Source organism: Schistocerca nitens, chromosome 1 (genome assembly GCF_023898315.1).
Source record: "Schistocerca nitens isolate TAMUIC-IGC-003100 chromosome 1, iqSchNite1.1, whole genome shotgun sequence".
In the NCBI taxonomy this organism is placed as follows: domain Eukaryota; kingdom Metazoa; phylum Arthropoda; class Insecta; order Orthoptera; family Acrididae; genus Schistocerca; species Schistocerca nitens.
The window spans coordinates 506,027,806-506,052,541 of record NC_064614.1 but is presented as its reverse complement, the minus strand read 5'-3'; the positions used below and the strand labels follow the sequence as shown (position 1 = coordinate 506,052,541).

Here is a 24,736-nt window from a genome sequence, read left to right as displayed (position 1 = left end):
CTTAGGATTCTCAAAATATACCCATTTTTCATCGTCGGTCACTATTCGATGGAGAAACGACTTTTTTTATCTGGCGAGCAGCATTTCACAAGTGATCTTTCGGAACGCATTTTCCCCACTTTATGCACCTTTCCCATAGCTTTCCGCCGAAGCGAAACGGCTTTCTGCGTCGCATTCAATTGTTCCTAGAGTTCCTGTTGAATTCGAGTATCAACTTCATGCAATAAGGCCAGCAATTTGTTGTCTTCGAACTTTTTCAGTGGTTTCCCGCGCTCGTCGTTTCTCGCCATCAAAGTCACCACTTTGGAATTTTTCGAAACACTCGAAACGCTGTTTTCCCCAAGAGCATGTTTGCCGAAAGCTTCGACAAGCATTCGATGCGATTTTGCAGCAATTGTCTTCAAATGATAACAGAATATCAATGCTGCCCCAAATCATAGTTCGTAGGCACAGAACTCGACATGTTTACGTGTTTGAAACTGATAGCGATGTGTGGAACTAGGGTTACTGTGTGTTGACATTCGTCGTCAGCCGTTACAGGAAGCAAATGGCGCTGCAGACGCAGTCTCATGAGCCCTACACTGGCGGCTAGCACCATCTATAGGAAAATTCCGGTTTAATACTTCTACACCCGGTGTATATATTTTGACTCGGCATATCAAATTCACTTGGTAAGTTCAATTTTTGAATTTTTTTCTAAAAAATTCTGCCCTATTCCTGCCCCAAGCAGCGTGATTACCCGAACAATTTAAACAAAAGTTTGATACCTGCTCCGCGGGGGTTTTTCTTACATTTGCGGAAGGCAATCTTGCTATTGCACACTGCTGTGATGTGACCAGGTCTTTGACATTTACGGTCTAAGAAATATGGTCAGTCTGCGCTTTGTGGTGTGCGAATGGAATGTTAGGTTGAAGGCAGCAGTCTTCTGCAGCTCATTATTGCCCCAGGCATAGCTGTGGACGCTCACGCTGTATCAGAGACTTATTGTTAATGATCTACTCTCTATAGTTCCTTTAAATGATTGCGCAAATTTTCAAGAGTATGCTACACTGAAATACTAGATCACTGTAGCTGCGCGGACAGCGCGACAATTTGCCTACTGAGGTGGTCAGGGTTCGATTCTCGGCCGGGTCGAAGATTTTCTCTGCTCGAGGACTGGGTGTTACGACAGTAAGTGTTGCCCTTACGCTCGTATCTTCATAACTGACATTCCATTGTTGAAATGGCAGTGTGGGCGCGTCCGGACAGCCAATAAATTGGAGACGAAAAAAAAAAAAAAAAAAAAAAAAGAATTTTCGTATGAGCTCTGATTTCCTAGATTTTCTCGTCATGGTCATTTCGCGAGGCATATGTGGAACTAATGTGTTACTCGACTCTACTTCGAACGTACGGTCTCGGAATTTCAATAGTAAATCCCTCTGTGATAATGCAACCTACGTCTCGTAGCGACTACCATAACGAGCCAGGACAAAGCATCCCGCACTTCGTTGGATCTTCTCTACTTCTTCTGTCAATCCTGCTTGATAAGGGTCCAGACTGATTAACAGTACTCAACAATCGCTCGAAGAACTACTTTGCAAGGCACTTCTATCATCGATGAATTACACTTGTTCTGCCAGTGAACCTCGGCCTGGAATCTACTTTTCCTACAACAGCTTTTTGTGGTCCTTCCATCTGAAGTCGCTTCGTACAGTTACTAATAGGTGAATCCTCCCGCTAAGAGCTGCCAATGTGAGAGCAAGCAATGCTCTGTCCTTGATTTAGGGAAGATACTTGTATGGTGTGAAAAATGGCCATTGGCCCTAAATAACAAAAAGGGTGAGCTCACCCGTATGACTACTAAAAGCAATGCGTCCAATTTAGATTACACGACAAATGAAACAACTCTTAAGGCTGTCAGTTCAAGTAAAAACTTAGGGATGTTGTTGTTGTTGTTGCTGTTGTCTTCAGTCCTGGGACTGGTTTGATGCAGCTCTCCATGCTACTCTATCCTGTGCAAGATTCTTCATCTCCCAGTACCTACTGCAACCTACATCCTTCTGAATCTGCTTGGTATATTCATCTCTTGGTCTCCCTCTAAGATTTTTACCCTCCACGCTGGCCTCCAATACTAAATTGGTGATCCCTTGATGCCTCAGAACATGTCCTACCAACCGATCCAATCTTCTAGTCAAGTTGTGCCACAAACTTCTCTTCTCCCCAATCCCATTCAAAACCTCCTCATTAGTTATGTGATCTACCCATCTAATCTTCAGCATTCTTCTGTAGCACCACATTTCGAAAGCTTCTACACTCTTCCTGTCTAAACTATTTATCGTCCATGTTTCACTTCTATACATGGCTACACTCCATACAAATAATTTCAGAAACGACTTCCTGACAAATCGATACTCCATGTTAACAAATTTCTCTTCTTCAGAAACGCTTTCCTTCCCATTGCCAGTCTACATTTTATATCCTCTCTACTTTGACCATCATCAGTTATTTTGCTCCCCAAATAGCAAAACTCCTTTACTACTTTAAGTGTCATTTCCTAATCTAATTCCCTCAGCATCACCCAACTTAATTCGACTACATTTCATTATCCTCGTTTTGCTTTTGTTGATGTTCATCTTATATCCTCCCTTCAAGACACCATCCATTCCGTTCAACTGCTCTTCCAAGTCCTTTGCTGTCTCTGACAGAATTACAATGTCATCTGAGAACCTCAAAGTTTTTATTTCTTCTCCATGGACTTTAATACCAACTCCAAATTTTTCTTTTGTTTCCTTTACTGCTTGCTCAATATACAGATTGGATAACATTGGGGATAGGCTATAACCCTGTCTCACTCCCTTCCCAACCACTGCTTCTCTTTCATGTCCCTCCACTCTTATAACTACCATTTGATTTCTATACAAATTGTAAATAGACTTTCGCTCCCTATATTTTACCCCTGCCACCTTCAGAATTTGAAAGAGTATTCCAGTCAACATTGTCAAAAGCTTTCTCTAAGTCTACAAATGCTAGAAACTTAGGTTTGCCTTTCCTTAATCTAGCTTCTAAGATAAGTCGAAGGGTCAGTATTGCCTCACGTGTTCCAACATTTCTACGGAATCCAAACTGATCTTCCCCAAGGTCGGCTTCTACTAATTTTTCCATTCGTCTGTAAAGAATTCGCGTTAGTATTTTGCAGCCGTGACTTATTAAACTGATAGTTCGGTAATTTTCACATCTGTCAACACCTGCTTTCTTTGGGATTGGGATTATTATATTCTTCTTGAAGTCTGAGGGTATTTCGCCTGTCTCATACATCTTGCTCACCAGATGGTAGAGTTTTGTCAGGACTGGCTCTCCCAATGCCGTCAGTAGTTCTAATAGAATGTTGTCTACTCCCGGAGCCTAGTTTCGATTCAGGTCTTTCAGTGCTCTGTCAAACTCTTCACGCAGTATCATATCTCCCATTTCATCTTCATCTACATCCCCTTTCATTTCCATAATATTGTCCTCAAGTACATCGCCCTTGTGTAGACGCTCTATATACTCCTTCCACCTTTCTGCTTTCCCTTCTTTGCTTAGAACTGGGTTGCCATCTGAGCTCTTGATATTCATACAAGTGGCTCTCTTTTCTCCATAGGTCTCTTTAATTTTCTGTAGGCAGTATCTGTCTTACCCCTAGTGTGATAAGCCTCTACATCCTTACATTTGTCCTCTAACCATCCCTGCTTAGCCATTTTGCACTTTCTGTCGATCTCATTTTTGAGACGTTTGTATTCCTTTTTGCCTGCTTCATTTACTGCATTTTTATATTTTCTCCTTTCATCGATTAAATTCAATATTTCTTCTGTTACCCCAGGATTTCTACTAGCCCTCGTCTTTTTACCTACTTGATCCTCTGCTGCCTTCACTACTTCATCCCTCAGAGCTACCCATTCTTCTTCTACTGTACTTCTTTCCCCCACTACTGTCAATTGTTCCCTTATGCTCTCCCTGAAACTCTGTACAACCTCTGGTTTAGTCAGTTTATCCAGGTCCCATCTCAAACTCCCACCTTTTTGCAGTTTCTTCAGTTTTAATCTACAGTTCATAACCAATAGATTGTGGTCAGAGTCCACATCTGGCCCTGGAAATGTCTTACAATTTAAAACCTGGTTCCTAAATCTCTGTCTTACCATTATATAATCTATCTGATACCTTTTAGTACCTCCAGGGTTCTTCCATGTATACAACCTTCTTTCATGATTCTTGAACCAACTGTTAGCTATGATTAAGTTATGCTCTGTGCAAAATTCTACCAAGCGGCTTCCTCTTCCATTTCTTCCTCCCAATCCATATTCACCTACTACGTTTCCTTCTCGCCCTTTTCCTACTACCGAATTCCAGTCACCCATGACTATTAAATTTTCGTCTCCCTTCACTATCTGAATAATTTCTTTTATTTCATCATGAATTTCTTCAATTTCTTTGTCATCTGCGGAGCTAGTTGGCATATAAACTTGTACTACTGTAGTAGGCGTGGGCTTCGTGTCTATCTTGGCCACAATAATGCGTTCACTATGCTGTTTATTCATTATTAAACAGACTTCTGCATTACCCCTATTTGACTTTGTATTTATAATCCTGTATTCGCCTGACCAAAAGTCTTGTTCCTCCTGCCACCGAACTTCACTAATTCCCACTATAACTTTAACCTATCCATTTCCCTTTTTAAATTTTCTAACCTACCTGCCCGATTAAGGGATCTGATATTCCACGCTCCGATCCGTAGCATGCCAGTTTTCTTTCTCCTGATAACGACGTCCTCTAGAGTAGTCCCCGCCCGGAGATCCGAATGGCAGACTATTTTACCTCCGGAATATTTTACCCAAGAGGACACCATCATCATTTAACCATACAGTAAAACTGCATGCCCTCGGGAAAAATTACGGCCGTAGTTTCCCCTTGCTTTCAGCCGTTCGCAGTACCACCACAGCAAGGCCGTTTTGGTTAGTGTTACAAGGCCAGATCAGTCAATCATCCAGACTGTTGCCCTTGCAACTACTGAAAAGGCTGCTGCCCCTCTTCAGGAACCACGCGTTTGTCTTGCCTCTCAACAGATACCCCTCCGTTGTGGTTGCACCTACGGTACGGCTATCTGTATCGCTCAGGCACGCAAGCCTCCCCACCAACGGCATGGTCCATGGGGGGGAACTTAGGGATAACGATTGCAAATGAACAGTCTGGACCGATCACACAGAAAATTTGAATAAGGGCATCTCGGTTTGCACTATCGCGAAATAGGGGAGTGTGTGTCTCGGATATGATACGCGAATTGGGGTGGAGAATCATTAAAACAAAAGCGTTTTTCATTGTGGCGAGATCTTTTCACAAAATTTCAATCTACAACTCTCACCTTCGAATGCTTTTGATGACGCTCGCCATCATACGGAGAAATGATCGTCGTAATAAAATAAATCAGAGCTTGCACGGAAAGAGATAAGTGCTCGTTTTTCCTTTGCGATGTACTACTGTGGAACGGTAAAAAAAAATAGTGTCACAGTGGTTCGAAGAACTCTGACAGGCATTTAAGCATGAAACAGGTTTACTACGAGAGCTGTTCAATACAGAATGATCATAATTTTTTATGGTCATAATTTCTCGTGATTAAATTTAATCTTATGAAACTGTTAGCTTAATATGCAACAAAGACGCCGTAGTAGTTTCACTGTTGGGACTCCTGGTTCCCGCCTGTGAGAGGCAGGCATGTTCAGTACCGCCTACCGCTGCAATGGAGGTAACACGGGAGGAACAATATGCGGCTTTGAAATTCTGCTTTCGTCTCAACAAATCTTCAGCTGACGCCCATAAAACGTTATAGGAGGCCTATGGAGAGGCCGTTCTTCCCTACAGCACAGCTCGAAGGTGGTTTAAAATGTTTAAACAGGGGAGACAGTCAATTTCAAAGGAAGGTGGACCCGATGCTCAAGTTACTGCTCTTACGGAAGAAAACATCAAAACTGCTGCTGTCATTGTGAGAGAGGATCGATGAATTACCTTAACATCACTCTAAAATATTGAACATTTCATCGGGTGCCACCCACACGTTGGTTACAGAAAAATTACACGACTCGTGTTTGTGCGCGATGGATTCCAAAGCTCGGTGTGGAAATCTCCATCACCAACCCTAAAAAAAGCAAAAGTGGTGCTTCTGCTGGGAAAGTTATGGTCATCTCATTCTTTGATATTCATAGAATGGGTTTATTAGCATGTTGTACCTGCACGCACACACACACACACACACACACACACACACACACACACACCAGTAACTGGACAACACTACTAGAATGTCCTGAAAACATTCCAAGACCATATCAGGCGCACAAGATCACATTTCCGTGAAGTAGGCTGAATGCTGCACCACGATAATGCGCGGCCGCATATTGCCAATGTTGTTGCTGAATATCTTGCAAAAATCAACGTGAAGTGCATCCCTCACCCTCCCTACAGTCCGGATTTAGCGCCACGTGACTTTTCTATTCCCTAACATGAGGCGTTATCAATCATCAGAAGCAGTGGTGAAAGCTGCGGAGGCGATTTCGAAGGACCTCTTTCGAGCCTGTATTTGAAGACTGGCAGAAACGCTGGGAAAAGTGCATCGCATTCGTGGGAGACTACTTTGAGAAGGACCATCAAAATTATGAGAATGAGTAAAGGCATGTTGTCCAAAAATATTCTTTAGTGAAAAGCCCTCTTATTTGTTTGGATTGCATTATTTTTTTAAATGACCGGTTTCAGCTCAACATAGCAGTTTATATTCGAGACCGTTTCGGATTGTAAATTACATGTACTTTACCACGATGATCAGAATCGCCGCAAAACCTACCTCTGCCACAATTTCACTCTAAATAGCTAACTTAAATTAGACAACGAAACACTGCAATTTTGTGCAGATGGCTAATCAGTAAGGGGGGCGGGACGTCTCGCTACTTGAGAACATAGTTTTCCCAGTTCGAGTAAGGATGTCACTCAATATTTTCGGTAGAACTCTATCTTGATATCTATGACTGATTAGTACTGTTGCTCAAGTTTTGTTTTTATGTAGTGAAAGTGGGTCCCTCACTATTGCAATTATCTCAATCCATTATCCGTACAAAAAATGTACCTTAAGGTTTTCGGTAGAACTCTTTGAGAGCTATTCAGATTTGTAATCATAATCTTTTGGCAAATTTGTATTTTTTCTCGAAGATTCAAATTTTTCGAGTACTACTGTTTTCATCGCGAAGTTCTGCTGAATTATTCATATTTTGTACAGAGAATTTTAGAACTATAGCATTTATATCAAGAATTCGGAAAAAAATTGGCAAAGTGCGGTTATGGCTCAGGTATGAATTATGTATATCGATAGTGCACCCGTCTCGGGAATCAACAATCTTTACGATTTGTATCTGTTATCGATGTGTATACTGCCAAGATATCAGTCCCGGGAATTCCAAAACCTTCGAGAATGTTTTCATTTTAAGTTTAAATTTTTAGTGTAATTTCGCATTTGCTATTGCAAGTCTTGAGAAGATTGGACCTTAACAGGCGGGCAGACAGACAGTGCGATAACAAATGACAAAAGATTATTTTTTGTCGTGTGCTGATAATGTGATCTTCAGTCCGAAGACTGGTTCGGTGCAGCTCTCCACGCTACTCAATCCTGTGCAAGCCTTTTCATCTCCCATCTCCCTATAACTACTGCAACTTACATCCTTCTGATTATGCTTACTGTATTCTTCTCTTCTCTCTCTCTCTCTCTCTCTCTCTCTCTCTCTCTCTCTCCCTCCCCCCCCCCCCTCTACAATTTTTACCCCCGCTCACACACTTCCCTCCAGTACTAAATTGCTGCCATGTCTCAGAACGTGTCCTGTCAACCGATCCCTTTAACTAGTCAGCTTGTGCTACAAACTTCTTTTCTCCACAATTCTATTCAGTATCACCTCATTAGCACCACATTTCAAAAACCTCTATTCACGTCTCTAAACTGTTTATCGCCCATGTTTCACTTCCATACATGGTTACACTCCATACAAATACTTCCAGAATAGACTTTCTAACTCTTAAATCTGTATTCGGTGTTAACAAATTTATCCACTTCAGATACGCTTTTCTTGCAATTGCCAGTCTACATTTTATATCAACTCTAGGTCGCCATCATTAGTTATTTTCTGCCCAACTAACTAAACTCATCTACTTTTTAGTTTCCTAATTCCCTCAGCGTCACCTGATTTAATTCCACTACATTTCGTTATCATTGTTTTGCTGCTGTTAATGTTATATCCTTTCAGTATACATAATTAGAAATTAACAATTTTCGATTTTTTCCCTGTACTTGAACTCTTACCAAATTTCATGATTGTGGTTTAACGAGAAGTTACATAGGTTTTGACGAGTGAGTTGGCGAATATCAAAATATGTTACATGAACAGCCGTATCTTTTGACTGTATTGACTTAGAGGCTTGAATGTTCTACACCGCCTATTATACATCTTAACACATAACAAATTTCAATTTGGTACGCCTACACGTTCATGGGAAAAATAGTTTCTAAAAGTCGAACGGGAAGGCAGGCGAGAAGACGAACGGAAGAACAAAAAAGTGACCCTATAAGGCAGGAGTCGTCAAATTTTTTGGCTTAAAAGCCAATTTCAACATTTTAGGGCGACACCTCGGGCCGCATAGGAGGAGAGGCGGCGGGTGGAGGGATAAAGTGACCACTGAACGATAAATTCAGGTTTCGCCAAACCATGGTTATGATACCAGAATGAGATTTTCACTCTGCAGCGGAGTGTGCGCTGATATGAAACTTCCTGGCAGATTAAAACTGTGTGCCGGACCGCGACTCGAACTCGGGACCTTTGCCTTTCGCGGGCAAGTGGAGGAGAGCTTCTGTAAAGTTTGGAAGGTAGGAGACGAGGTACTGGCAGAAGTAAAGCTGTGACGACGGGGCGTGAGTCGTGCTTGGGTAGCTCAGTTGGCAGAGCACTTGCCCGCGAAAGGCAAAGGTCCCGAGTTCGAGTCTCGGTCCGGCACACAGTTTTAATCTGCCAGGAAGTTTCATGGTTATGATAGCTTACCACTTACCAATTCTGAATCTACATATTATAAGGTATCACGTCAGATATTTTAAAATGAAAAGGAAAAGGCTTGCATAGTGACCAGTTTTCTGTACCGAAGCAGGTACTGCGGCCCGTGCCATAGCAACAGGATCCCATTGTTATTTTTTTATTTCCACGCAAATTTTTTTAAGCCTCTTCACGCCCTAGTATCTGAAAGATTACTACGCTGCTTCAGCAGGCCTTCTTCAATCGGACTTTTGAGTTAGGCCAAATACAATAGAACAGAAAGAATAAAGTAATCTAATTTAATCATTTCAAAACTGTCACAAATGCAAATGATAGCTTTGTTTGTAGAAAGGTTTAGTAGGCAGTTTTATCTGTTGTACTATGCGTGTTTATTGGAAGTAATTAACTCTTATTGGGACGAACACCTTGGGCGCTCTGCCCCGGCGAGTGGTGTGGCCACGTTTCCCGATCGCATGCCTTGTCGGCATTAGTGATCCACAGAAGGGACTATCAAAGTAAAATAAATAACAAGGAACTACATTTGTAGGCCAAGAGACGTTGTTAAAACTCTGGTATTGTAATAAATAAATAAAAAACTTGTAACACGCCGTACATGCGAGGTAACAAGGATAACGTAAATAACTTATCTTACATCAAGCGACTCAAAAACAAAAATGTTTGACAAAAAATAACGGAAAAAGCTTCCTCTTGTAAAGTCTGACAGACAACAGTGGCACTAGAACTTGTCTGATCACTTCTCGTCAGGCAGTAGCGCCTTTCAGGGCATAAAATATGCAACAGCCGCTTTTCCCGTCCTCACCACTTTACCCTCCTGCTATCGATCTTACTATTAATTGGTAGGCTACATAAATTAGTATGTTACATAAGTTGATAACAGTAATTGCAATATGACACGCGGTCACAAATGTTTACTAAAGCCGGCCGCTGTGAAAGAGCGGTTCTATGCGCTTCAGTGCGGAACCGCGCTGCTGCTACGGTCGCAGGTTCGAATCCTGCCTCGGGCATGGATGTGTGTGCTGTCCTTAGGTTAATTAGGTTTAAGTAGTTCTAACTATAGGGGACTGATGACCTCAGATGTTAAGTCCCATAGTGCTCAGAGCCATTTGAACCATTTGTTTCCTAAATGTTTCGAATCTCATTTTCTTTTACTCACTGCATTGTATTACAACAGCCTTAATTTGATTTCGCATTACTTGCTTCAAACCTGAACCACTTTTCTAGATAACTGTCTTCATAATGCGCATTCAAAAATCCATTTAGCTTCCGTTTGACATTTATACTATTGCAGCTGATCGGTGCTCGTGCACACACTGGTGACTTTTCACCACTGGAAGACAGACAATAAAATATTCCCCCTCTTATTTCTATTACCCCATAGTGGCAGCGCTGCATACCAGGTGAGCGACAACCTTTACTTAGCTCACGGTCGAATTCGCAAACGTGAAGTAAAATTAAGCAAATCTTAAAACGTTACTGTCTTTTTGTTTGTTACTTAGTAATAGAAATACATTCTTAAGAAGTTATTAACGTTAGTTAACCTTTTTGTGCTGCTTTTAGTTGCTACAAGCATATTATTATGAAATACGGGTGACAAGCGCGGGCTGCACGAACACTTTATTCGGTCCGCAGTTCGACGACCACCGTTTTTACCGACTGAGGAAGGGAACCCGGAAAATGCATATTGCTGAGAGTAGTGTGCCAACTTCACCAGACTGCTTCCATGGTGCAAGAAACACAAAACTTAAAACTATCGACCGACGCAAACGCGTAACTTGATCGAACTAATTTACTCTTATTTTGTTCCTTGCCTCAAGACTTGTTTACGTCAGGATATCACAAGGAAACAAGAATTCAGGATTTTCGCGGTTTGCGCCATCATATCACGTTTTTCTGTGAACTGTGCGATCACACTCAAAAGATGGCAGATTTTAAGATCTATAAAACCATTTTACATACCCATATTTATTCTACGTCATAGCTATTGTTCGCAGCATGATATTGCATATCTCAAGAGAGAATACCATAAGTCACACGAAAAAGAATGAGCACATTTTTGGTTTGTTGAACCTAAGTATAAAAGAATGAAATCATTGGCCTCCACAACAGCCGGAACGGAATCACCGAGCCACTGAAATACGTAATAGGAAAAAAAAAAAAAATCTATTCGAGCTATCCTCTTCCAGTATATCTTAAGAAATTAGGAAGTTATTTTCCGAAGCATTGTTGTTGTTGTGGTCTTCAGTCCTGAGACTGGTTTGATGCAGCTCTCCATGCTACTCTATCCTGTGCAAGCTTCTTCATCTCCCAGTACCTACTGCAACCTACATCCTTCTGAATCTGCTTAGTGCCAGTTTTCTTTCTCCTGATAACGACGTCCTCTTGAGTAGTCCCCGCCCGGAGATCCGAATGGGGGACTATTTTACCTCCGGAATATTTTACCCAAGAGGACGCCATCATTTAATCATACAGTACAGAAGCATAGTATAAAAATATTAGTCCGGTTTGATATATGCATTTATCCAGACCCCAGTGAAATCAATTTTAGCTTTATCCGCAACATAACTGCATGACATTTACTGCTTCGAGAACATCTAATCGAGCACTAAAGAAATCACGCGACTAAGAATAAAGTCATGAAAGACGTCCAAATACCAAGGCGTAAATATTGATTGAAATTAAATACGGCTAAGAGTAACTAAGTGTGTTCCATTTAGTTAACATCGGTTCGGTTCATTTGAATCCGATGACTTACTCGCTACACACTAGTTAATATAACGACATTATGTAACAGATACAGGTTGAGTCAGGAGGAAAGGTACGAACTGCTTTGAGACGCGATAGTATTACCGATTCTGAACAAAAAATTTCCAATGGACATACGCCCTACTGGGAATGGTTTCCGAGATAGAACACGTTTAACATCAGTTTTGTACGTTTTTCTTTAATAACTCGAAAACCGCACACTCCAACGAAAACGTGTCGTACTAAATAAAACTATAAATTTGCTATAAAAAAGTCATTTATTTTTGTCTAGGACTAACAATTTGCGCGGAGAGATCGCGGGAATATTGAAAATCTCGCGCGACGCGCTGTAGCTTCGGCACTTTTTGTAGGCTAGTTTGAGGTAGTTTTCCGACTTGATAGACCACAAGCGTCCTGTATCAAAATGTTCGTCTCAACCTCCTCCATATTACAGTGGTACATTGTAAATAATAACAATGAATAATACAGAAAATAAATAGAAATGTACATTAAAAGTGTTTTATCTCGGAAACCATTCGGAATAAGACATATGCCCACAGCAAGTTTTTTTGTTCAGAATCAGTAATGCTATCACCCGTCAAAAGACTTACGGTACCTTTCCTCCTGACTCACCACGTATATATTAAAAAGCCGCATACATAGAGGGACGTTTGATTGGTAAGAAAAATTGGGTACTCCGTGTGTTGGCAAGCAGCGATGTATGAAAGACGCTATCACTACAAAAGTTAACACTACTACCGTACTCCAAGTTCTCAATTCAGTCAGTGATCTAGTGGCTCTTTTTATTGCGTGCGCACGCGCTCTCATGTATTTGTGTACAGGTGTTTCCTGGACAAAATAAAAAGTGAAAACCCGTCAGATGTTTTGCAATATGGTTTGTCTAAAAGCAAGAAATAAACAAATTAGAGAAAATTTGACACGCCTTTGAATTATGCTCGAAATTACGCACTGGTGCCGGAACAGCAAATGAGGTGGCGATTGAGAATGTCAAGTTCAAAGGCGCGTCAAATGTCCCTCTAATCTATTTTGTTTCTTGCTGTTAGAAAAATCATTTCACAAAACAATTGACCTATTTTTATTTTCAAGTTTTGTTTAAAAAGCATGTATTTCTGCACTTGCGTCTTCTGTTTTCAAAATATCCCAGTTTAGTATTCGATTCGATGGAGACCATTTTGACAGTTAAATATTTCACCAATTTAGAATGTTATGCGCAAAAAACTATGCTTTGAAGAGATTAACTTTTTGACATTTATACAGCTAGCAGCAGCTGTTCGTAAAATCTTCCAATTTTCTCTCACATTGCAAAGTTTCTTAATTATCCTGCTGATTCTAAAGCAAAATTTTTTTATTGCACAGCTAGAGCACACGTTAGCCAATTAGATAAGTTATCCCATTTGTCCATTTCCCACTCTTCTTTTGAATATGTAAATTTGGAAAAAAATCCATTGTGCAATTCTGAGGAATCGTGTTTTCGTCCCGCTCAAACAAAAAGAAAAGTCTACACTGATATATTCTTCCGTTTTCATTTGTTAATTTCCAGCTTTTAAGTAGCCGCGTCTTTTCATGTCAGCACTGGAAATTTCAGCTTACTACATACATTTACGTTTCACACTATACGAGATGCCTTTTTTTGTTGTTTTTAAAGTGAACGTTATTTTGCAGCGATACTATTTTTGTGGTACATTTGTTTCGCCCTCTTCACTTTTTTTTTACAATCGGGAAGTGATCGATTAAATGGGCTACCGTACGACAAACATGTTTCACAATAACGCGGGGAGTGTTATGCTGGGGACATTAAACTAACAGTTTTCTATAGTAAGTGCAAAGTGAGTATATGCCGTTACTGAAAGTCAAGATGGTCCAGGTGAAGTTCAGTCAGATCAATAGGTGGGAAATTGTTATATATTAGTTTCAGAGAATGACACTATTTTAACAAGAAAATATATGTTTCCCCTGGTCCTCCTGACACCCTTAATCATATAAGCAATGTTTTCGAAGGTATGGTTTTCACGAAAAATGGAATCTATTAATGTACGGTAGTCTGAGAAACAGAATTCACATCTTCACGTCGAAACGATTTACGCTCATATACCAACGTAAAAATCGCCTGTCTGATATACTGTGGCTACTTTTGTAACTTTATGTTCTCCCCCACCCCCTCTCGATGTCTCAGAATCACAGACATGCAACACAGACACAGTACCTAAAAACGTCTACTGTAAAGTGCAGTGTACACACTTTGCGTAGAAATACACACGATTACAAACAGGTGTTTTGCAACACATCACTCCCTCTCTAGGTTTATTCCTTGATTCCCCATTCTGATATCTCCACATCTTTTATCACTGCCATGAAACTTAATATACACTATTTTTCAATTAAGACGAAGCTAACCCAGCAAGCTATAGTAGGCTTAATTTTCACGTAATCGAATCTGTTACAAAAATCTAAAAACACACACACACACACACACACAAACTTGCTGAATAGCTGTACAAGCAGGGTACGGAAGTATTGGTATATTTTTACCTTTCGTTGAAATATCCACATATATCGTGTCAGTCTTCCAAACTTGTACAGTATGTACGTCGTCTTCCTATGCTGAGGATCTTACATGTCATAACACACTTCACGAGGCCTTGACCATTTAAATTAGCAGTCGCTGATGCGCACTGGTACTTTGCCCTTCACATCACGGCACTTCTTGTACCTATCGGTTACAAGAAGCATAGGCAGAGCACTATCATCAATACGCTGTATTTATCTTTGTACTATGACAGAGCTGTACTTTGTAGTTTGTATTCTTCCAGGCAATGAAATAACTCATTGCATTTTTACAGTTTCATTGTGTAACGTACTCCGCAGAAAAAATTTATAACAACAGCACGCAAGAAGTACACAAATATTAAAGAATAAAAAGCGAGTGAAATAAACGATGTATCACACTAGCTCACTGGGCAAGTTCGACTTAATGTTAAACGATACTTACGCGTAGAGAAACTAGTGCGGTTTGTGACGTGGTTATCTGACGATAAGTGCAAGGACATGTTTTATTCACCACTGTTTTAGAACATTTACAATGTTAGGTGTGGAAAGTTTATAAGCTAGATAAGATCCGTTTATCTGAGTTGTCGCCATTTGACGTTTGTTGGCGTATTGTTTGAAACAGCTGTTAATAGCGATATGGTAAATTGGCCTTTATATTCAGTTTCTCCATTTGTAATGTATAAATGTTACAGTATTGTAATATGTATGTTTATTCTCTTTAGGCTCGATATTTCCGGGAGCAGGATATAGATGGTATGTGATCTAATAATTTGTTACGAACTTGTAAGGGTGTGTAAGCCAAATGTAATGGCAGTCACTACTTTCAGAATTTCGTGAATGCTTCTACCTTTTCGCACGAAGTGGACAGATTCGTACCTTGGATGAATTAACTATTATAATGAGATCGCTGGGTATGAGCCCAACGATTCAGGAACTTAAAAAGTATATGAAAGAGAAAGGTAAGAAAATCGCCATTTCGAAAGCAGTTTGATGTTCCTGCTCAAATATCAAACCAGAAAGTTGTGTAATTATTTGTGTTTAGTGTGTCATGGCGATGTTACTTTTTGAATTTTGTCACTTTCGGCTGTATCATCTGGTACTTCTGAAAAATCTAACTGAAAACTTTTAAAACTGGTTGGAGGACTAGTAAATTATATATTACATTTTTTTTTTTTTTTGCTTTGCTGCACTATGGATTGCTCACTACATTTAAACACTGCCTCTAAAGATCTAACAAGATTTCACTGACTACACAGTATAGTTAAAAAATGATCTGCTTAGGTGTTCAGGTGAAGTATCAGTGTCATCTGTTAAAATTGAGAGATGTAATCGTATAGATATAATTTGTAAAACTGGGGATATCTTATGAAATATACACGCTTCTTTGCTTAGAACAATCTGATTAAAAGGAAAATATGCATACAAAGTGTAGGAACCATACAAGATATAGCTAGATTAATTTAAGCAGAGTACACTCATTGTGAAGATACAAATTAAATCTATTAAACATTAATTTGAACACTTAAGTGCTTTGCAAAGCATGCACATGGCTTCCTTTAGCTGTAGTACTAGTTCACTAGAATTACTGTAGATGTACCAGCAATCCAGTCAGAAATACAAAGCAGACTGGACCCCCCCCCCTTTCAACCCCCACACACGCCATTAAGGCTTATTGCAAGTACTAGTTTTCGTGCAGTTATGAGCTGTGGTGTCTCAGCAGTTAATAAACTCTTATTCGCTAACAGTGTAATACTGTTTTAAATGTAGAATTGTAGACATAAGTGATGGTTAAAGATTTGAACAAGTGATTTGAATGATCTGTACCTTCCAATACAGTTGATAAGGTTAGAGAAAGCTATTAACCACTTCAAAAACCTTGGTGTGGTGACAGACTGTCTTTAATATAGCCCGAGGGCTAACTGGGATTGAAGGTAACAGTTTGGTTGAGTGTTGGTGAAGCCAATGAATACTCTCACCTTTTCTTATAAATAACTAGAAGTGCAAGGTAAATTTAGAAAAGCTGTATTAAGTAATAGATGAAGTTCCAAAGAGTATTGGATGCATATTACTCACATATACCAAACAGAAAGTATGAAAAACAGAAGGGGAGGAGCACTACATTACTCCTTTTGTTATATACTCACTTCTCAGAGCGGAGAGGGGTAGTGTGTATTTGTATGTGACAGATATTTGGTTTCGGGTCTGTTTGCTTGTGAAAAAATTTATATTTTTTTGTGTGGGACAGCACAACAACATTTTTGAAACAGACAAGTTGTAAATTTGATTGTATTTAATTTATGATGCAGGAGAGGGAGGATTGTTATGTAACTCTTTTGATTTGCCACTAATGTTTTTCTATGGTCTCATAGCAACTACCATACTTTGGAGGCTTTTTGAAATATTAGAATTACAATAAATCTGTTTAATCTACTCATTCTTTCAGAGAAATAAATTATTATGGAGAAGTAAGACTTTTAATAATAGCTAACAATATAGTTAACATTTATACTTTGCAAACTACTGTGAAATGCACAGCAGAGGGTACATCCCATTATACCAGTTATAAGTCTTTTTCCCCCATTTCATTCACATATGGAGCACAGGAAGAATGACTATTTAAATGCCTCTGTGTGTGCTGTCTAATCTTGTTCTCACAATACCTATTGGAGTGATATTTAGGGGTTGTAGTATAGCCCTAGTCATCATTTACAGTTGGTTCTCGAAACTTTGGAAGTAGCCGTTCTCGGGATGCTTTATATTTATCTTTAACTTTGTGTCAGATTAGTTCTTTCAAAATTTCTGTGACATCCTCCTGTAGGTCAAACCAACCTGTGACCACTTGTGCTGCCCTTTTCTGTGTGTGTTTCAAATATCCACTGCTAGTCCTATTTGGTAGAGCTCCCACAAACTGAGCAGTATTCCAGGATGGGTCACATGATTGTTTTGTAAGCAATCTCCTTTGTAAATTGATTGAACTTTGCCTGTGTTCTACCAATAAACTGAAGTCTACCTCCAGTTTTGCCCACGATTGAACCTATGTGATCATTCAATTTCATATCCCTGCAATGTGTTACACCCAGGTATTTGTATCAGTTGGCCAATCCAACAATGACTTGCTGATATTGTAGTTATGGGATACTAAGTTTTTTGTCTTCCCCCATGATCCATGGACCTTGCTGTTGGTGGGGAGGCTTGCGTGCCTCAGCGATACAGATGGCCGAACCGTAGGTGCAACCACAACGGAGGGGTATCTGTTGAGAGGCCAGACAAACATGTGGTTCCTGAAGAGGGGCAGCAGCCTTTTCAGTAGTTGCAGGGGCAACATTCTGGATGATTGACTGATCTGGCCTTGTAACATTAACCAAAACAGCCTTGCTGTGCTGGTACTGCGAACGGCTGAAAGCAAGGGGAAACTACAGCCGTAATTTTTCCCGAGGACATGCAGCTTTACTGGCATGGAGAGCTGCATCAAACCAGTCTCAGGACTGAAGACAACAACAACAAGTTTTTTGTTTTGTGAAGTGCACAATTTTATGTTTCTGAACATTTAAAGGAAGTTGCCAATTTTTGCATCACTTTGAAATCTCATCAAGATATGATTGAATATTTATGCAGCTTCTTTCAGGTAGTACTTCGTTATAGATAACTGCATCATTTGAAAAAAAAAAAAAAAAAACCCTGTGTTACTATTAATATTGTCTATAACAATAAAAGTAATTATTGACAATGTAATGTAAACCTTTCCAGTCCTTTTCCTTCACCCCTCTTTGTTCCCCTTCAACTCCTCTACCAGAATAACTGGCCCCGAAAGCTTGTAAAATTTAAACCTTTTTGTGTTCTCCTGCCACTGCCTGGTTATTAATATTGTCTGCAAGATCGTTAATACACGACATTAACAGCAAGTGTCCCAACATACTTCCATGTGGAACCCAAAGTTGCTTCTACATATGATGATGACTCTTCATCCAAGGTAACAAGTTGTGTCATCCCTATCAAAAAGCCCTCAATCTAATCACAAATTTCACTTGATGCCCCCATATGATCGAACTTTTGACATAAGTGTGTGTGTGGTACTGAATCAAATGCCTTTCGGAAATCGATGCATACTGCGTGTACTTGACTGGCTTGATCCATGGCTTCCAGTATGTCATGTGAGAAAAGTGTAACTTGGGTTTCAGATCATTAGTTTTTTCGAAACCTATGTTGGTTGTCATGGAGGAGGTAATTTTGTTTGAGATACCTAATTGTGTTTGAGCTCAGAATATCTTCTAAGAGTCTCAACAAATCATTTTCAAGGATATTGGATGGTAGTTTTGTAGATCACTCCTGTTACCTTTCTTGTATATGGGTGTGACCTGTGCTTTTTACCAACTACTGGGCAGCCATAGATATAACTATTTCACTCATCGTTACATTGAAATGAGAATTGTGTCTGAGAAGTACTCGTGGGTTTTCCGTTGTATAGAAACTTTTGAAAACAGAGCTAAGAATTTCTGCTTGTGCTTCGCTAGTTTCAACTTCAGTCCGTGTCTCATCTGTGAGTGAGTGGACACCAACTTTGATAGTCTTTTGATCTTCATTATTAATTATCAACAGCACAAAAGACAATGATGAACACCAAAATGATCAATTTACCAACGTCAACACATTTAAAAGTAAAGCAAGTGCATAACATCTAAAATTGTTTTGTGCTTGTTGGGATGTATTGTGAAAATTTTTTACAGAGTCACTTGGCATAAAACAAAGATGCAGTAACAGCTAGGGAAATACGGAAGCGTCCGATCCCGCCTGTCTGCTTTGACCCATGACGTCACAAATATGGCGGAAACGACCATAAACCACGATTCCAATATGGCACCTATAAAGTCATTACATACACATTATGAGGACGAAAATACATCGAAAAACAAACACACACACACGTTCCACAAAAAGCCTAATGACACTAACGGGACAAGTGCTAGAAATGGGGGTTTTTGGGTGGGGACAAACTAAATATAAACAAATTTAGACACCCACCCCCATGCAAAACAACGAAAAAAACTGACATCACAAAACACCCCAAATACCACTAAACACAATATCATCTGGAATTGGACACTTGCCTTGACCTATATAGCTCAACAGCAGCTCCCGATCCCATAAATTGGGATCGGACACTTCCCTTGACCTATATAGCTCAACAGCAGCTCCCGATACCAATACCAACATTCACAGCCACACATTGGGATCGAACGCTGCCCTTGACCTGTTATCCTTACGACATCTCCACATACAGCCGTCCATGGTCCGAGACGCCTGAACTTTAAGTAAGCCTTATTTCTTCATGACATACTGAACACTTCACGCTTCATCAAAAAATCCGAATAGTTGAAGAAATTTTATTAGAGACAACGCACTGTCCCCCATCATAGCCGACAACCAAAAACTGTTGACCCTGTCAGTCATATCCATACCTACCAAAGAAACAAAAAAAGCGATTTACCAAAATTCACACACGACGCCACACTCTCAAACTAAACCAAAAACATCACCTAACACACCACCAGAGAGCACCACCGATCGCATCAAAACGACACCTACAAACACGCCACTCTCACAAACTAAATTCCGCGCCGTCGTGACGTCACACACCACAACAGCCTTAAGTCACGGGTCAAAGCTGACTGGTGGGATAGGACACTTCGGTCGACCCACAGCTAGGAGACAGCTTCACTGTCACGATGGTCATCTTTCCATGACTCTTGCTAGAAAAACCCTTCTGTCCTTGCCACACATTTCCTCCTATTTTTTTTCATCTGGTACACTAACATCTTTCCATATCTGTTGCTTGGCCCTTTTCCTTCCAAACTACTGTAGTTTGCTCGTGCACATTCCAAAATCTGTTTGCATTACATTCTCACTAAAATGTTCCTAACAAATTTTATTTCTTTCAGTTGTACTTTCCTATCTACTATGATCAGTTTTTCAGTTTCTGATGTTATAGGGCCAAAATGAGGTCTCATAAAATCTTTGTCTTGATGACAATGATGATGTATAGCCTGAAGCATATGTTAAGTGGGAAAGTGGTAATTTGTTTACAAGTTGGCAAAGGAAACAAGTAATGTTTGTGGTAACAGATTGATTATAGCACACCACATTTAACACACTTTTCCTCATTAAATCTAAAACTGCAAGAAAATTTAGATACATAGTGAGCATGTATCCAAAAGTTTGTTGAGGCATATTATGTACATACATCATGCATAAGTCATGAGTTTTTTTCTAGGGGCACCTGCAAATAAGTGTCTTAAAGTTTAAAATTACGGTAGACAGTACAAACATATTCTATAAAGTATTAGTATATTTTCAGTGAATCTTGTAATATTTTAGTTAAAACATGAAAAGGTATAGGCTTACTTTAGTTGTCATGTTGTACTTCGTGTTCTTGTGCTAAATTGCTGGGTGTAGTCTGATTGTGCAGTTTCTTTATGATATTTGCACCATTGGTTAATATTATTACCAGTGTTTCCAATTTTTCTCACTAAAGGAAGGAATAGTTCTGAAACAGAAAAGAGATGGACAAAAATTGTGCTGATAACAATGAATGTTTAATCCAAGGTCAGTGGTTTTTAGATTTGTGGAGAAAAAAATAAATTTTTTGTGAGGAATATTAAAAGCACTTCAATGACTGCTTGTAGTGGTTATCCACAGTGATTTCCTGTAATAAATAAAATAAGGGTGTATATGGCTGGTCACACTATGTATTCGTAATATAGTTCATAATGTTGTGGCTGACAATAATAAAAGGAAGAATCACATTGAAAGGAGAGGAAAGTGTTACAATTTTTAATTTGCTTTTGTTTAAAAATTGGTAGGTGGAAAGATGTCATTTGCAGAGTTCCTTGAAGTGATGCACACCCACAGCCAGGCTGAAGTTTTACCAGATGAAGTAGTGGCAGCATTTCAAGCAGCTGATCCTGGAAAGAAGGGTGTGTTACCAGCTCGGCAGTTGAAGCATATGCTGCTTAACTGGGGTGAAAGACTTAGTGGGAAGGAAGGTAAATAATAAGAATTATTATTATTATTTTTTGCTAAATAGTATTTACGTGATTCATATGTAATGTTGTGCTTTTACTATATTTTTCGATTTATTTTTTAAAAAGTTGATGCGTAATAAATAAAAATTATTTATTATGTAGATACAAATTATTTTGTATTATAAGTGAATAAATCAGCTCGCTATAAATGTATCAGTGGTTCTCAGTAATGGCCTTTATATGTTATTGGATCATTCCTGTGGGTTATGAAGTGTATTGTAAGCAAAAGAAATGGAATGAAATAAGTGTTTGGCAGACTTTAATCAATTTCTAAATCTTATATATGTGGGAAATTTGATAAATAATTCCCATGTTCCTTTTTTATTTTTGTCATTATTTCTGTGCAATCCTTTGAGTCTCCCTTCTCTTCAGTGACCACGTCCCAGTGGTGGGAAGTTTTAAAATTCTGTCGAACAAGCCGTGTTTGTTCAACTGACAAATGGCTCAGCTAACAGCAGCAGAAAGTCCTTCGTGATATGAGTACTTTAGATTGCGTGCAGTAACACTTCTCAAACATATTTGTGCAGTTTTCTGATTAGAGATTGGCAATATGGGGGTCAGTAGTAATTTTATTTTTCTGTGCAGTTGTTAATTCATGATAATACACTCCTGTGACATTTTGACCACACGGAGCTCTGTCTGTTACGGCAAATCCATGATAATCATAAGCAAAATATGCTTGAGAGTAATGATTTTTTTTTTTTTTTTTAATAGCGGGGAAGATTGACCTTTCCACTTCTCTGACTGTTATTTCAAATTCAGAAAGAAGCTTTTCCTTAAAAGTCAAATCTTTGTTTCAGCAAGATTGAAACAACTATGCATTTGCACTTACGTTCAGCACTCAAGTAACGAGGGACAGAGATATTGCACAAAAATTTTCCTCTTGTTGAACTCATTTATCAGAATATGGAATGTTCTGATGTTGATGGAATTCCTGTAGCTTCAGAAATTCCCTCTTACGTTGGCCAATGGTCTTATCAAAGAGTGCCTACCACAAGTTTCATATTTCATGAACCTGTTGTTTAGGGCTTCCATGACCTTGGGTGGTTGTTTATGGTTACACACGATGCCACGCTAACAGGCATTCAAATTTGGAACTGTACTACTACTACTACTACTACTACTACTACTACTACTGTCTACTGTTAACTGTTCAGAGTTCACACACAAAAGTTTGAAATTAATACATGATCTTTAATCCTCAGGCCACAGTAAAGTAGATTATTGCAGATTACAAATTTATTAAAAAAAAAAGAAAAACAGCAAAACAGAAGATTGTTGGCTTCTTTATTTTAGCAGCTGTGAAGTGATGTGGAAAAATTGTTTAGGGACAAATAAAACTTATATTTTATTAACACATGAAATCATTTTACATATAGGCCATGCATAAGATCTCATTTCCAACCAATTCTTCTTCAGTTTCAAAACCAGTATTTTTCAGGTGATTTGAGATTGAAATTACCTTATTCATGTATTCGTCCATGTTTTTGCACTTGTTCAGCGTTGTAGTTATCAGTTCACAAAGTAATCCTACTTTCTTGGTTAAACCTCCACCTTGAAATGCGTATTTCAGTTTGTTTAATGAAATGTTAGTTCTAGTAGTCCTGAGAGAAAAACTACCAATAAAGGTAAGGCACATTCTGCTTTTTATTCTTTTAGTGAAGTGAGTGATGATGCAAAATGGTTTCTAGATTCAGGAGCATCTGTGCACATTATTAAAGCTCCATCAGTGTTGTTGGATGTTCACTCAAGGTCTGACATTGGAATTTCCGATAAACATGATATTGACAAAAAAAGTGGGCTGCTTCTGCAAGTCTCCCACAATAGCTGACATAATAAATAATATTGCACATCCAGTGTTGCCAACATGTGCATTGTGGCTCTCATATGTACTCAATTACTCTTTTTGATTGTGTTACAGGATGTTGAAACTTTTATCATGGGCAGGGTGTGTGTGTGTGTGTGTGTGTGTGTGTGTGTGTGTGTGTGTGTGTGTGTCAAACTCGAGTATTCGTATAGAGGTACAGGAGAGTCCTCTTCCTCCTCCTCCGTCCACCATCTTGAAATATTCTTTACGTGTTAATTGTTTAATCTGAATCCATATTAATTTCATCTTCTGGTTCACTTTTTCAGTGGAACAGATTTTTAGGGAAGCAAATGTTTCACACAATGGACAGGTGAAGTACCAGGACTTCGTGAAGATTGCATGTGCTCCTGTGCCAGATTACTATTAATGCCTCATGTATCACATGTGCCTGGGTTATGACAGTATTTTATACAGTTTACATTTATAATGCATTTGGTGGAGGCATTGCAAACTTTTCTATTTTTTGAAACTCCATGTGTTGCTTAGAGATCCACTCATGTTATATTATTGGTATTAAATTTTGTATATGAAATGTGTGTATCTGTATTTGTTATCATATGAAAAGTATGTGATAAAATTATTTTTCTTTTGCTTGGGAAAAAATCCATAATTACCTCTGAAAGGTGACATAATCTGACTGTTCAATAGTATTATACTGAATTTTAAGCAATTCCTGTGATATCGAATATAAGTACTTAATTGAAACATTTGATTTATGGACATTGCTGTTAAACTATTTGTTCTAATGCACTTTTATATAATGTATTTTTGATGTGCATGGAAAAGACTTTGTAAAGAGAGAGAAGTAAAGTTTATTACATTGAAAAATCATGTCAGTGGCTTTGTTTGTTTCTTTGTTACTGAAATTATGTGCATATAAAATCCAGTTTAATTATGTTCTGTTTGAGGTTGGGCTTCCAACCTCTTTTGTTATTCCAGACAGCAAATCCTTAAAAGTAAGTAGCATATGCAGTAAATATCAGATTGTGAGAATATCTTCAACTAACCATTTATAAACAAATATTAGCACTCGCATAGAAAAGTTAGACTACTTATGGGCATTGTAAATAATTTTCTATAAATGTTACCAAACAAATTTTGATGCACAAAATATGTAATACAATGGCAGATTTTATAAACTTTTAGACTATCTCATTATAGGGGTGGTTTTCCCTCACTTGTTCACATAGTATTTTCTATCAATCCCATAATGAAAGAATGCATTCAGGGACATGGAATGAATAAAATTATACAGGATTATTCAAAATGGACACAGTTTAATTGATTTGTATTTCATGAGGTAAATTGTACAAGGAAAATCTACATACCAATCAAAGGAGGAAGTTTCAATTTTTTTGAAACACAGGTTATAAATGTTCAGTGTGTCTCCGTTT

General features: G+C 38.9%; 2 protein-coding genes across 4 annotated transcripts in view; one reads left to right on the top strand and one right to left on the bottom strand.

The window, feature by feature from the left end:
• The window catches only part of LOC126252974 (mitochondrial coenzyme A transporter SLC25A42), a 185,728-nt gene extending 171,143 nt beyond the window's left edge, over nt 1-14,585 (bottom strand). The window contains exon 1 of one of the 3 annotated variants that reach the window (XR_007545878.1): nt 14,379-14,585. The gene's annotated coding sequence lies outside the window, so the exon portion shown is untranslated. The remainder of the gene's footprint in view (nt 1-14,378) is intronic. The other 2 variants (XR_007545874.1, XM_049954002.1) reach the window with 2 other exon arrangements.
• Nucleotides 14,586-14,778: 193 nt separating this feature from the next.
• On the top strand, nt 14,779-24,136 carry LOC126252986 (calmodulin-like protein 4). Its single transcript, XM_049954017.1, has 5 exons — nt 14,779-15,035; nt 15,119-15,149; nt 15,224-15,355; nt 21,254-21,436; nt 23,609-24,136. The coding sequence occupies exons 1-5, from the start codon at nt 15,033-15,035 to the stop codon at nt 23,707-23,709; spliced, it is 450 nt and encodes a 149-aa protein (XP_049809974.1). The 5' UTR covers nt 14,779-15,032; the 3' UTR covers nt 23,710-24,136.
• The last annotated feature ends 600 nt before the right edge of the window (nt 24,137-24,736 follow it).

Excerpts from the sequence above, each read along its gene's own strand:
- LOC126252986 (XM_049954017.1), top strand. Across the intron at positions 15,150-15,223 it reads CCGGGAGCAGGATATAGATG|AATTTCGTGAATGCTTCTAC; the intron begins GTATGTGATCTA and ends CACTACTTTCAG. Across the intron at positions 15,356-21,253 it reads AAAGTATATGAAAGAGAAAG|GTGGAAAGATGTCATTTGCA; the intron begins GTAAGAAAATCG and ends AAAAATTGGTAG.